Genomic DNA, 12,753 nt, shown 5'->3' on the forward strand with positions numbered 1-12,753 from the left:
CTCTGTTTTTTCGACCAAGCGAAAATTATATATCCGAGTATTTAGAGAAGAGAATGGTGTGAAAGGAGACAAAAAAAAAGCAAAGCGCCAGATGAGGGATATACGCACACTCCGTCCCATCTAAATGCAGTGATCTCAACAAACAGGGGAAATATAAAGCAAAACACGCTCATCATTGCAAATATGCAAGATTAAAAAGAAAGCAAAAAGGGTAGACAAATGACTTGACAAAGGAAAGCTTTCAAAATGCAGACACAAAAGAGACGATTGCTGGTTACAGACGGTCAAAACCCATTGGTATCAACAATGGACCAAACGCATACCAATAGTGGTTGTTAAAAACAAGAAACGAAAATGACACCCAAGGAGTCAAATGCAGGTGAGAATCAGAAAACGGTATGAAAGTAAATGGGTGGCAATGTTCCAACTGAGAAAGAATAAGTCGAGAAGGTGAGGAGGATGAAGGAGAAAGGTGCTATACGTGGAATCATAGGCCTAGAAGACTGCAGCCAATCCGTTCCTTGAGTGGCGCCGGCTGAATCTTTTTCGCCCTTTCACGGATTCAGAGTCAGTGGCCTGGTGCTTGACGAGCGTGGCCCGCCCGGACGATGATGGCGGGTTTTCATGGTGCATCTCAGAACTTTGATCCAGAGTGTTGGCCTGGCTTGACATTTCGGAAGACAGGTTATGGAATGCTTCGTCGGCAGAGTAGGAGCCATTGCTTTGCTGGGACAGAGCCATTTCTTTCGCTCGGTCCAGCGCGTCCAGCCATTCCTGTGCCGACAAAGCGGTGGCACCCACATTGCTAGACGAGGGTTTAGGGTCTTCGAAGACGAAATGCTTGTCTCGCTGCAACAAAAGACATTAGTAACACGCTACGAGGGCCATTTTATAAGGAATATGAATCTTACCGTATCGACAACCCAACATGAAAATCCTTTGGTGTCTGTCGAAGTGCGATACTGCGTCCCCGGACCAAGCAGGGAAATCTCCATCTTGGCTTTCTTTTCGTCGCCTCCGGATGCAGCCAGAATGATTCGGGCTGACGAAGTCACCATGACCAGTCGCTGTCGCTTCTTGGTGGTGCTACCTCCGAAGAAACGTGAAAACTTCTTCGGGGCCTCGACTTCACCAGTTCCGTTCTTTGAGACGGGGCTATGGGCAGCCGGTGAAGACAAAACCATCAAATTCCCCAGCTTGAGTATTCGCTCATTGGTCTTGGTCAATACCGGAGACCATTCAATATCAAGTTGGCTGGGAGGGGGCAGCTCCGTCACGAGTCTTGGGACCACCCTGGAGCTGGCGTTGGTGGCACCGGTAGGAGCCGTGCTGATACCCGGCGGGTAACTCTCCCCGTCTCTGCCTCCGTTTAATTTGATGGGCTCACGAGGCGGCGGTACATACGCCTTCAGCCGAGGTGCTTTTCGTTTCCAGAGGTCCGGGCCCCAGGTCATACCCTGGAAGAATTCGTGGTTCTTAATGTGTTCGATCGGCAGCCGACGAGCTGGGTCGAGAACGAGCAGACGCTCGACGAGATCGCGGGCAACGGCAGGAAAGCCGACGGGAAATTCGTAATCAAGCGCGACGATCTTTTGAAAAGTTTGGTATTCATTTCCGGCCTTGAAAGGGGGTCGACCGGCCAAGAGCTGATAGATAATGCAGCCAAACGCCCACAGGTCGCTTGCCTTGCAGGCGTTCTTGTCGGTGAGCAGTTCCGGGCTGACATATTCCGCGGTGCCGACGAAGGAGCTGGCACGCTCCTCTGCGGGCATGTCGGCCGAGTCTAACGGCGGCATTCCGCTCGTATTCTTCTCCGGTCGCCGCGGGCTCTTGAGGATCTTGGCCGTTCCAAAGTCCGTGATCTTGACGTGCATCTGGTTGTCGAGAAGTACGTTCTCCGGTTTAAGGTCCCGATGGATCACGCCGCGCCGATGCATATAGTCGATGGTGTCTAGGATCTGGGCACCGTAAAACTTCGTGCACTCCTCGTCAAAAGTCGACATGCGCTTTAGCACGCCCAGCAGTTCTCCCCCTTTGCATAGATCCAACACAAAGTATAACGAACGCTCATCTTGAAAAGTGTAGTAAAGTCGAACGATTCCCGGATGTTCGGTCAGTCGGTTCAAGGTGTCCTTCTCGATATTCACATATTTGACCTTCTTCTCCTTGATGATGTGTCGCTTGTCCAGGATCTTAATTGCATACTCCTTCAGAGTCTGTCGGTCCGTACCAAGCACCACGGTACTGTAGGATCCTTCTCCGAGAGTGTTGCCGAACGAGAAATCCCGCACCCCCTTTTTGATGTAGCGCGCAACGGGCTTCCCGTTGGCGTCTAGCTCCTGTCTCACAGACACAGCGGCGCCTCGGTCTTGCCAGTCCTCGCTGCTGGGTACGGGGCCATTCTCCATCCCATACGGCGACCCCGCCAGCTGAGCCGCATTACCGCCGCGCGCGTGGGCACGGGAAGTCTGACGCATCACCATCGGCCCGTTGCCTGCGGGCAACTGGGCTGTCCGGTACGATCGGTCGCTGTGGCTATTATCACGCACGGGAACGCCGGCTTGATACGCGGCAGAGCCACCGCGAGATTCTGCCCGAGCCTGGCTTTCGGAGGCGGACGACGCGGCGGAGTCGGTGCGGATTCGATAGGAGCCCTCCCGGGCGGCCAGGGTCGACGTAGAACCGTTCGCGAAAAGACCTGATAGGGGACGAGACGAACCCGACGAGGGAATCTGAGACTGTTGTTGGGGGGCATAGGGGGGGAATTGCGAGGTCGGTTGTTGCTGTATATCTAGGTAAGGAAGGACGATGGAATTCCGGTTCTCGTGGGGGTTCGTCGACAAGTCGTACAGGCTCTCGCCCGTGGATGGCATCGACAGGAAGGGAAGGGACGTCGAGCTGCCTGACCGTTGTTGGAAGAGTGTCGACTCGCGCTTGGGTTCGGGGGCAGGAGGCTGAGCCGTCGTCGCAGTGGCCGGGGTTGGAGTCGCGGCATCCTCGGAGTGTAGAGACGAGTCATCCGGGTTGGCTATCCGGAGACCTCCCAGAGACTGGGAGAGACTGAGGTCCCCGTCCATGACGGGCATGAGCGGTGGTGGGGAGGAGGAGGACGGTCGAATTGTCGAGCAATCGGACCGAGAGGGGGAGACGAGGGAGGAAGAGGAGGAGGAGAGGGGAAACGGAAAAGGAGAAACGAGAGAGGGACGTTGGGTGAGCAGCCAAGACTCGGGACTTCCAGCGTAGTAGGAAAGAAAGGGAGAACGGGGGGGAAATACTCCGTAAAGAGAAGATAATTTGGATCGGTTATTTTTGTTTGTTCTTCCCTTCTCAATTATTATTTGCAGATGAAATCAAATAATAATGAGAGAGATTTGAAAATAACGAGTGGAATTCTGGGGATGAGAACAACAATAATGGCGGTAAATCCTCAACCCAAGAGAAAGCGAGAGAGCGAGAGAGCGAGAGAGGGAGGGAGAGAAGGAGGCAAAGAGAGGGCGGGCCGACGGGTAAACCTAATTAATCCTCCCTCTTGCTCGAGTTGATCGGTCGAAGTAGAGCCAGGGAAACGAAGCGAAAGAAGAGAGAACTGAAAAAGAACGAAGAGGCTGAGAGAGATGGCAGCCGGAGGAATTGGGTAACAGTTTAGTCCTGGTTATTATTAGATCGGAATCTGCCTGCCTGTGATTTATATTTAGTATTGGGTGATCTCGATCTTGAATTTGATATTTTGTTCCTTTTTTCTTTTTCTTTTTCTTTTTCTTTTCTTTTTTTTTTTTTTTTTGCTAATTTTATTCGGTTTTCTACATCAGAAATCCAAGGGGACAGTTTCCAGGTTTCCTGTTTGGGATGCAGCGTTGAATGTATCCAACCACGTCGGGTTGATCATCGTCCTTTGCTGGAAGAAGTAGACTTCTTGGGGTCTTTGACCTCGTGGATTCTAATGTTCATATTTTTCGAGATGTGTCCTCATGCAATGCTTATTCTTCGTTGTAACGTGCACGCTTGTTCCTGCCGACTTCCAAATATATACTGTCGGCGTCCCTTCCCTACAAACCTGGTTTATCGTCTGGTTCTGCGTAGTTAGAAAAACAGCACCGCTCGAATTCTACGTCCGATTGTTGACCTGCATATCGCTACATAGATCTTTCATGACATCATCTGGAGTATAGATAGGTTCACCAAAATGCTTCGTCTGGGACCCACTCGTATCTTCTTGGGAGAAGAAGACCTCCGGTATCATCTGGGAAGAGTTTACCTGCGCCAGACAGAATCCGCGGCGGGATTTAACACGGATCAAACTGACAGTGATTATGAGGACGGAGATGAGGACGAGTATGAAGACGAGGATGACAAGACTTCTGTCGGCTCTCAGGACTTCTCGCCATATGCTCTGTCCCATTTCAAAGCGTCCAGCTCAGATTCCACCAGTGAGCCAGATGGTTGGCCACAAGGTCGATGGCCGAGAAACTGGAGAACAAATGCTGTCTGCCTCTCGTCGACGTTTGCTGATTCCACCACTCTCGGCACGTCGCTGTCTTCGCGCATCGAACTGGCGTCCTCTGTTTGTGATGATTTTCGTGTTCCTGGCCTAGTCAGCGTGACGGACGTGACTGGTACTCTCACTCAACGTGCCAGCGCAAGATCACGACACGCCTGCTATACTGGCTCACTTCAACATTCACCAAACACAAACACACCAACTCCCACCAGCTTGAAGTCTGAGGCTGAAGCTGTTAGGAAAGTTCCCCTCAGTTCGGCTGATGAGAAGACAAGGAGGGGTTGCGAACTTCCCAAGACCAATACCCCCAGGAACCTGTGCCTATCTTTTTGTCAAGAGCTGGGAAGTTCCATTGACCTCTCTGTTTCCTTCCCTCTTACAACTTTAACTCTTGACTTGGAACACAAGGCTTCACATCAACACAAAGCGGGTAATCAAAACTCACCTGTCTTTATCAAACAAAATACTGACGCTCTTTGTCACAGGAGTAAGCTCCAAGACTACTACCCGACTTAGCAAACAGAGCAAGATCTTCCACCCCAGTCTGAGCATCAAGACACATCCATCCGCGTACTCCGTCACACTCAACCCGCTGGTCAAAATCCTCACCCGACTTCTCCAAGAGAGACTGATCGTCAAGACAACCGTAATGAACGGTGCAACGGGCTCAAACAACTCGGGCCCATGGAGAAGAGGGGCAGTTCGAACCCGTAATCCTTCATGGCCCCATATATATCGTGTCCACGGGACCGCTGCCAATCATGGCCCAGAGGCGACCTCCGCAGCCCTAGCGAGTGGCACGCAGGGTCTATCTGAGCCAGTCGCGACCGCTGAATCTCACAGGAGCCCGGTTGTTGAGGTAAGAATCCATGCTAATAAGCGGTTAACGCGAGTTGACCTGTCGAATATTGAAGCGACCGAGGAATGAGGGTAACAGCGAGGCGGAAGAGAGAGACAGAGTGCGTAGCGTCATGTCCATCAGTTCATTGGCCCCTGCGGACAACCATGTTGAGATACGATCTCGACATGGGGCCAGGGTAGACGCGAATTGCTTTCCGAGTGGCCTGGCGATTATGAGAGAGCGTGTAGGTGTGCCTTGCAAAGACGTTCCTTTCAATCTAGCAGTGCTAAGAGTTACTGTTCACCGCAACTGTAGGACCCAGTCGCTTCCACCGCGGGGCCCGCCCACCTCTCCCATGATCGGGAATCACAGCAGAATGGTGCTGCTTCTGCAAGGCCACTGGAGGAACCCACGGCGATGTTGGCCCACCCAGTATCTTCAATTCCTGGTGTACACAATAATCCTCATGCGATGAATCGAGGACAACCCACGGTGACGTATAGACCGATGAGGACCATGACCGAAACATCTCCAGCAGCTGGTGTGCACTATGGTTCTTCTGCGACTGCTCGCGAGCAGCCCATAGCGGTGCATAGACCATTGGAGGTCATTCGTCGAGCATCTCCAGCTGTTCGTGTACAGCCTTTCACGCCCGTCAATCCACCAAGCCGTACAAGACAAGAGGGCGCGGCAACTCCACATGGTAGCCACCCCGAGCCAAACAACGTAAGGATTTCCCCGGATCGTGACGGCCAGTTGATCATGCGGCTAACCTGCATAGAATGACGCCAAGTTTAGGACGGAGGTTCAGTCCATTGAGCGTCGCCTGAAGCGGATGATCTCCGAGGAAAAGGGAGCCGCCGAGCGTACCAACATTTACGATTATGGATTGGGTGCGCTGAGAAGAAAGCCGCTCGGAGAATGGTATCAAGAGGCAGTGAACAAGGACGTGTAGGCCGAGATGCCGGCCTGGAGCGTTCTGGCAGGCGGACGGAGAAATCTCGCCCTGCCACAGACCATTCTCATGCATGAAGAGGCGGTCCAAGAATAGATCAATGGCCACCGAATGTCTCAAGCGGTCATTTGGGTTCAGTGTTGAGCTTGGAGTGGGCTGATAAGTTGATGACCATGATGATACGTACACCTTTTGTTATTCTTGTCTTTTTATCTTGGAATTGTTGTTGACTAGATCGCTTCGTGAGTTGCCATTTGCTATTGAGGGTGGCGGAGGCCGGTACTTTGGTCAGCCTGCCCGAATCGACTCCACCGGCTGGCGTATGGTGTACACCGAGTGCGGAGAAGCGCAGTCATGTTTCTACCGAAGTAGATGCCTATCAAGACAGGTAGTTCAGCAATCAAATTGAATACGTGGTTTTTCTGTTTCAGACCTGATTCACCATTGTGACGGCAGATGGGATGATGGAGAGGGAGAGACCACGTTATTCTACGGACACCTGTGACCATCCGAAGACGGTTAGTCTGGGCTACTAAATATATTCCCGGCTCCAGAAATTACGCGTCTGTCCACTGATTCAAGTGTTCACTCTGTCCGGAAATCCACTGTATCTCCGGAGGTGTCATCTATCCTGACCATTGTGTACTCAGTAGTGTGCACACTGTAGGAACGAGACAACTACGGAGTATTGAGTAGATTATCGATGGAATCATGTTATTGAGAGAAACAAGTACTGCACTCAACCCATATACCGTACGTAGCTACTGCTGGATGAAATAATATCGGCAATCCGGCATCTTCATCCATTGTGAAATTGATATCTTCGCATATCGATTAGGTACCATGTCCGAGCGTCAAGTCAATCCTAATCTTACCGGTTTACTAGATTATGGAGTAAACTAGACAGTACGGAGGAGTACACTGTGTGGACTATTGAGATGGAACTAAAGATTAGTATGTGTATGGTTAAGTACAGTACATGTGTATGTGGCCTTTAATATGTGTATTACTATTTACTAGTGAGTTAGTAGTGTTTAGCCCAGTTTTACTACTAAGTAAATCAGCAAAACACCCATTTACATCCGTTCTTGTTTATGTAGTTATCTTTTTCTCGAAAACCAAACGTGAAAACCAACCTACTCGATCAGGTAGATTTAGTGTGGATAGTTAGTTAGTGCCCCCCAAAGGATATAATTAACTTTGTCCAGTCTAGACCCGACTCTAGACTTGCTCCGTAGCCCGTGGAGTGTGAGACATCCACCGGTCTGAGCTGACCTGACCCGACCAAACTTGACCCGAACCTGAGTGTCTGGGCCCAGGATTCAGGACCCAGGAATCTCGAATCTTCGATTTGCGAGAAAAAAAAAAGGAAAGACATTTGTCTCAGCCTTACTTTGTTTATCTCCATCATCACTAATGAATTAACTAGATAACTGCTGAGTGCTGGCTGAGTGCTGACTACTAACTAGTACTAGCTAGGTGAACTGTCCACTGGGTGGTGTATACTGTCTTACCTTTAGTACTAGTTAGTTAGGTAGATAGCTGGTTAGTGAGATTGCATACACAATATACCGTACAGAGTAGAGACTACCTACCTACCATACGGGATACATACGGGAGTATTCATGGATGACATCAGTGTTCGATTCGGAGGAACCATCCCTTGTCGCTTCGAGTTCATCATTCATTAAAGCTGGTTGATCATGTCGATCGGAACCGGATCTATTGTAAATCGCAATCTCAGCGTTTTCTACTCCGTGCATGCTCTGCCGAAAACATCATTGTACTGTAGTGTAGTGTAGCCGACGGTCGATCAACAGGTCTGATATGTCTGATATGTCTGATTAGATCCTAAGACAAGTCCGAATATTTCCAACTGACAGGCAATTCCAATCTGTAAATCATTCATTCAGTAATATGTTCGTGGGATATAAATCTACCTATCTAACGAGACACCCCATGGCAGAAGCATCAACTCGATAGCCAAACCTCCATGCAGGACATCCATCATCTTCAAGAATCAAGTCTAGAAAAGATATATCGAAGAAAGAAAAGGGGGTTATAGGGTGAAAAAGAATTCTAGCAAGAATTGCAGGAAAGATGAAGTGGGTTTTCACATCAGCACAAAATGCCCGCATAAATCTCCCAAATATCGCTTCAAAAAGATGATAAAAAGAAAAAGAAATAGAAATAGTGAAATAGAATCAATGGCTCCCGTCGTCGTCCGTAAATAAAAATCCGGTATCTAATTGTTTTTTTCTCCGAAAAAAAACCCCCCTCTTGAAAATCGTTCAGTATTAAATCAGAAAAAATATCTCTATTAAGTTCTTTCTCGCGTTTACTGAGCCTTGGACTTAGCAAACAGCTGAGCACCGTCTTCCAGACGACGCTCGGTGTTCTGGCGACCGTTGACGAAGTCGGGGTAGTTCAGGGTAAGCTCGACGGCACCGTTGACAATGTTGTCCACAGCCTCGACACCAAGCATGAAAGAGTGGTCCTGGTTACCGACCTCGTAGCGCCAGCTACCGAAGCGGCCACGGGTCCAGATGTCCTGGGCCTGGAGGCGGGGCAGGATCTGAGTGAGGGCACCCTCACGCTCCAGGGAGGGGGTGGGGTAACCGTGGTCGAAGCGGCGGTGGTAAGTAGAGACGATCTCGTCGCCGGGCTTGAGCATCTCGGTGTTGACCAGACCCTGGATGGAGTCGGCCAGAAGGGTCTCCTGGTTGACGGGCTTCATCGAAGACTCGGAAACCTCCAGCATGATAGACCAGTAAGGACCCTCCTCAGCTTCGGTGCTCTTGGGCTTGGAGCCGTCGGCGAGCTGCAGGGTGGGGAGCTTCTTGGAGGCCTCGGGCTGGTTGTGGGGAGAGTAGTTGGAGAAGATGGTGGCACGGTAGAAGGGGCAGTTGTCCTCGGGGAAGTAGAGCTATTGAATCGCGTCATGTTAGCTTTCACCAGAGATCTGTAGGGAGAATTCAAAGCGACTTACCCAGCACTTGTCACCGATTCTCTCGGGACGGGTACCACGGATACCAACACCGATAACGTGGGTAGTGGAGTAGAAGAGCTGCTTGGTGAGGCCAACCAGCTCCTGGTCACCCATCTGCTCAGCAAGGAAGTCCACAGCCATGGTGGAGACCAGCTTCTTGTAGCCGACGGTGGTGCCATCAGCGAGCTGGACGGTCTTGTTGCCAGCGTTGACCTTGGTGACGCGGCCCTTCTCACCGAAGCGAGTGTTCTCCTTGGGGATGGTGTTGGCAACGGCAATCCAGATACCACCGGTACCACCGTGGGCGGGGAAACGGAAAGTAGCGTTGGGGCCCCAGTTACCGGCGGTCTTGTTAAGGATAACGTTGGTGGTGACGGCCTTGACGTTGGGAGCGGCGACACGCTCACCGAGCCAGGCACATTGCATCTAAAAGTTGACTCTCGTTAGCGATCGCGTCTTTCACCAGACCGATCGATGCAAAGGACTCAGAACTTACCTTGGTGGTGGGCACAGCCCAGACCTTGTAGTTGTAGGGTCTCATGAAGAGATCGGCGATACCAGTTCCCATCATACGAACGATCCACTCGTCAAAGTCCTTGGGCTTGGTGTTGGCCACGCGGGCCTCGAGAGCAGCATCGATCATGCCGTCAATGCACTTGACCTGCTCCTCCTTGGGAAGCATGGAGATGTTGTTCTGGAAGGGGTAGGGAACCCATTGCTCCTGGCAGCGGACGTAGGAGATACGCTGGTGGGTGTACCAGTCGTCGTCCTTGGGGAGAGCCTCGTTGATGCAGTCGTCGAAGTACTTGTAGTGGGAGAAGATAACGTGGCCACCGACATCGTAGAGCTGCCGACGGGTTAGTTGTGACGATTCTTTGTTTGCTCAGACGACGGCAGAAGCCAGATTGTACGTACGAAGCCTTCGGGGGTGACATCGGTCGAAGCAAGACCACCGGGGGTCTCGTTGCTGTCGACGATCAACCACGAGGGGCCATTCTAACGGTCACACAGTCAGTATTTCTGAGGAATGTGCGCATTCACGAGGGTCGCAATCGTACGATCTGGTTCAAACGCTTAGCGGCACCCAAACCAGTTGGGCCAGCGCCAATGACGAGGACGTCGACGGAACTAGAATCGAGCAAGAGGACGAGGTTAGCAATAGCGCTTCGAAGTTGCGATGACCCCTGAGAGCAGGATCGCGACGAGGGAGTCTTACATATCGGGGTGGGTCATTCTGCCTTGTAGGATATCCTGAAAGCTGGGAACGCGGTTCAAGGTCTTGCGGGCGAGACTGAGCATAGAAAAGATCTATGAGGCTGCAAGAATTGCAGTATTTAAAGAAGCGGTAAGGGGGAGGGGGAGAGGAGGAGAGGGAGGAGGAGGAGAGAAAGGAACGGTGAGGGAAGGTAATATTAGTATTATTAGTATTAATAGTACCAAATTATTATTATTTATTTCTGGTATTTTGCCGGGAAAACCCAACGTGACAAGAAAGATGTGGGGAGTTGTCTGTTTCAAGTTTAGACCGTCCCGATTCCTCCCTAATCAAAGGAAGACAGAGTGATGATGAATCCCTATCGCTATCAACCCTGGGAGAGGGAAAAGGGGAAATCCCCAGGCCTTCCAATTTAAAAATTCAAAACAAAATAACCAAATCAACCAAACTCAAAACCCCCAAACTTGACAGAACACGCGGCGCTATCCCCGATACTTCGCAGTGCCAGCCATTCGACTCGGTCGCGATGCGCCATCTGACCGGGTTCTGCGGTCCCGTTGGATAGAAGTCCCAGCAGGGCAATTTGCTTGCGCTCCGGTGGCTAACGTTGGATACGATTGGTCTATCGAGCTGCTTATCGTCGAATACTGAGTACATCTGGATGCAGCTGGCCCTTTGGTGCTCATCTGCACTCATCATGGCGTCGGCATCCATTGCCTTATTTTTAATTCTAATTTTATCCTTATTTCTCGGCAGGCACAGATTTCCCCTGAGATATCGTACATGTGGTGTAGGTACACCTAGAGCTTCTCTGTCTGTACGGTGTGGTGTACAGTTCTCTCTTCGCAATTCAGCAGTCCGCTGCATTCTTCTGTACACTACAGCTAGGCCGTATGCCGTGTTCAGATAGCTGTACTTCCAGAACGTAAGACACGGTGCGCGTCGAGTCCTCCATGGTGTAGCCAACGACTCCGTTCTTTTGCATGACATTGACGAGCTCCTGGAGTCTGTACACGCTAACGTCGACACGGTCGTACAGACTACGGACTACTCCATATTCCATATAGGACTACTCCGTACTAAACCCTGACCCTCCGCCGTCTGTGCAGCACCGGCACCTCGTCATTACGCACATGCCTGCTAAGCCCTCTTAACTCTTTAACGGATGGATGGACTTGACTGGAGAGGGTTGACAATTGACATCAAAAGGATCGTCCCTCAATTGATCCATCACACTTGTCAGGACTCAGGATGTAATTTGTGAACAGCCGAATCCCCACCGACCGTCCCCCCTTGAAGCGGAAACTCAGAGCCGATCGCTTTCCAGAATCCGCCAAAAAAGACGTTTATCAGGGCTAAGATGAACCAGGATGGCGGACGAAACCGACAGAGGCGAATGAAACTACCAGCCACGCAGGGTTTAGGAGGAAAAGCTTCGTGGACTCTTTATTTTAATTTTTGTTTTCTTTTTCTTCATGGGACAGGATAGCCGTTGCCATCGGGTTGTGCACTGCACTGCAAGATCTTGTTCCCGTCTTCTGTCCTCCTCCAGCATGGGCAAAAATAGAAATAACATGTCTTCCTGGGTGTCACCGTACCCATGAACAATTTGTATTGTTATCTCTTGCCCCCGACCGTACCTGAGGTCCTCAGTCCTCAGTAGTCGGAGGATGAATCCATAACCGACCAACAGACCATCGTGGGTCAGAACGAGTCCCTGAAAGAGAAGGCAAGAAAAAACGCAAGCAGGTCGATTGAACCAAAGGGATGGCGTCAAGCCCGCAAGCCATCAGATCGCCGCATTCTCCACTGGCAAGGGACCTTTGCGGCAGCGCTATGGACAAGTGGCCGCTGAACGCGGGTAAGAAGTGCTTGGCTAGCCGGCTGCTTGCGTAATGCACGTCGTGCCAAACAAGTCGGTGTTAATTTTGATCAACACGCTGCGCTTGCACTGGTAATTCCTGCTCGATTTTCCCTTACACCGTAACGCGTTGATCGACACCCAGTCGTTTCATCTCGTACTTAGGTAGTCATGGATAGATAGATCGGAGAGCAACGACCACGTACTCGACAATATCGGAGGTTTCTGCTGCGACGGCTCGCCTATCTCTCTCTTTTATCTCTTGTCTCAATTAGTCTTGCCTACGTAGGAAGGACCAGAGACAAAAAAAAGAAAGAGAGGCGTCGTGAGTGGGGCGAGGAGCTAAGAATAATAATGAGAAGTAACGGAAAAGGGGCAAAGAGAGGTCGTAAG

At 50.8% G+C, this 12,753-nt stretch overlaps 4 protein-coding genes across 4 annotated transcripts; 1 reads left to right on the plus strand and 3 right to left on the minus strand.

Moving 5' to 3' along the window:
• Nucleotides 1-495: 495 nt before the first annotated feature.
• Nucleotides 496-3,077, minus strand: PKH1 (PDPK1 family serine/threonine-protein kinase; the record flags this gene model as incomplete). Its single annotated transcript, XM_046083486.1, has 2 exons — nucleotides 496-849; nucleotides 912-3,077. 2 exons carry the CDS (start codon nucleotides 3,075-3,077, stop codon nucleotides 496-498), a joined length of 2,520 nt encoding a protein of 839 aa, XP_045939443.1.
• Nucleotides 3,078-4,183: 1,106 nt separating this feature from the next.
• LDX57_001843 (uncharacterized protein) lies at nucleotides 4,184-4,722 on the plus strand (the record flags this gene model as incomplete). The annotated part of the gene is made up of 2 exons (XM_046083487.1): nucleotides 4,184-4,561; nucleotides 4,636-4,722. 2 exons carry the CDS (start codon nucleotides 4,184-4,186, stop codon nucleotides 4,720-4,722), a joined length of 465 nt encoding a protein of 154 aa, XP_045939444.1.
• A 903-nt stretch (nucleotides 4,723-5,625) lies between these two features.
• LDX57_001844 (uncharacterized protein) lies at nucleotides 5,626-5,940 on the minus strand (the record flags this gene model as incomplete). Its single annotated transcript, XM_046083488.1, has 1 exon — nucleotides 5,626-5,940. One exon carries the CDS (start codon nucleotides 5,938-5,940, stop codon nucleotides 5,626-5,628), a length of 315 nt encoding a protein of 104 aa, XP_045939445.1.
• Nucleotides 5,941-8,632: 2,692 nt separating this feature from the next.
• LDX57_001845 (protoporphyrinogen/coproporphyrinogen oxidase) lies at nucleotides 8,633-10,582 on the minus strand (the record flags this gene model as incomplete). Its single annotated transcript, XM_046083489.1, has 6 exons — nucleotides 8,633-9,220; nucleotides 9,284-9,709; nucleotides 9,780-10,130; nucleotides 10,199-10,279; nucleotides 10,342-10,411; nucleotides 10,500-10,582. 6 exons carry the CDS (start codon nucleotides 10,580-10,582, stop codon nucleotides 8,633-8,635), a joined length of 1,599 nt encoding a protein of 532 aa, XP_045939446.1.
• Between the last annotated feature and the right edge of the window lie 2,171 nt (nucleotides 10,583-12,753).

Source organism: Aspergillus melleus (assembly GCF_016097325.1).
Source record: "Aspergillus melleus strain CBS 546.65 chromosome Unknown contig1, whole genome shotgun sequence".
Lineage (NCBI taxonomy): Eukaryota > Fungi > Ascomycota > Eurotiomycetes > Eurotiales > Aspergillaceae > Aspergillus > Aspergillus melleus.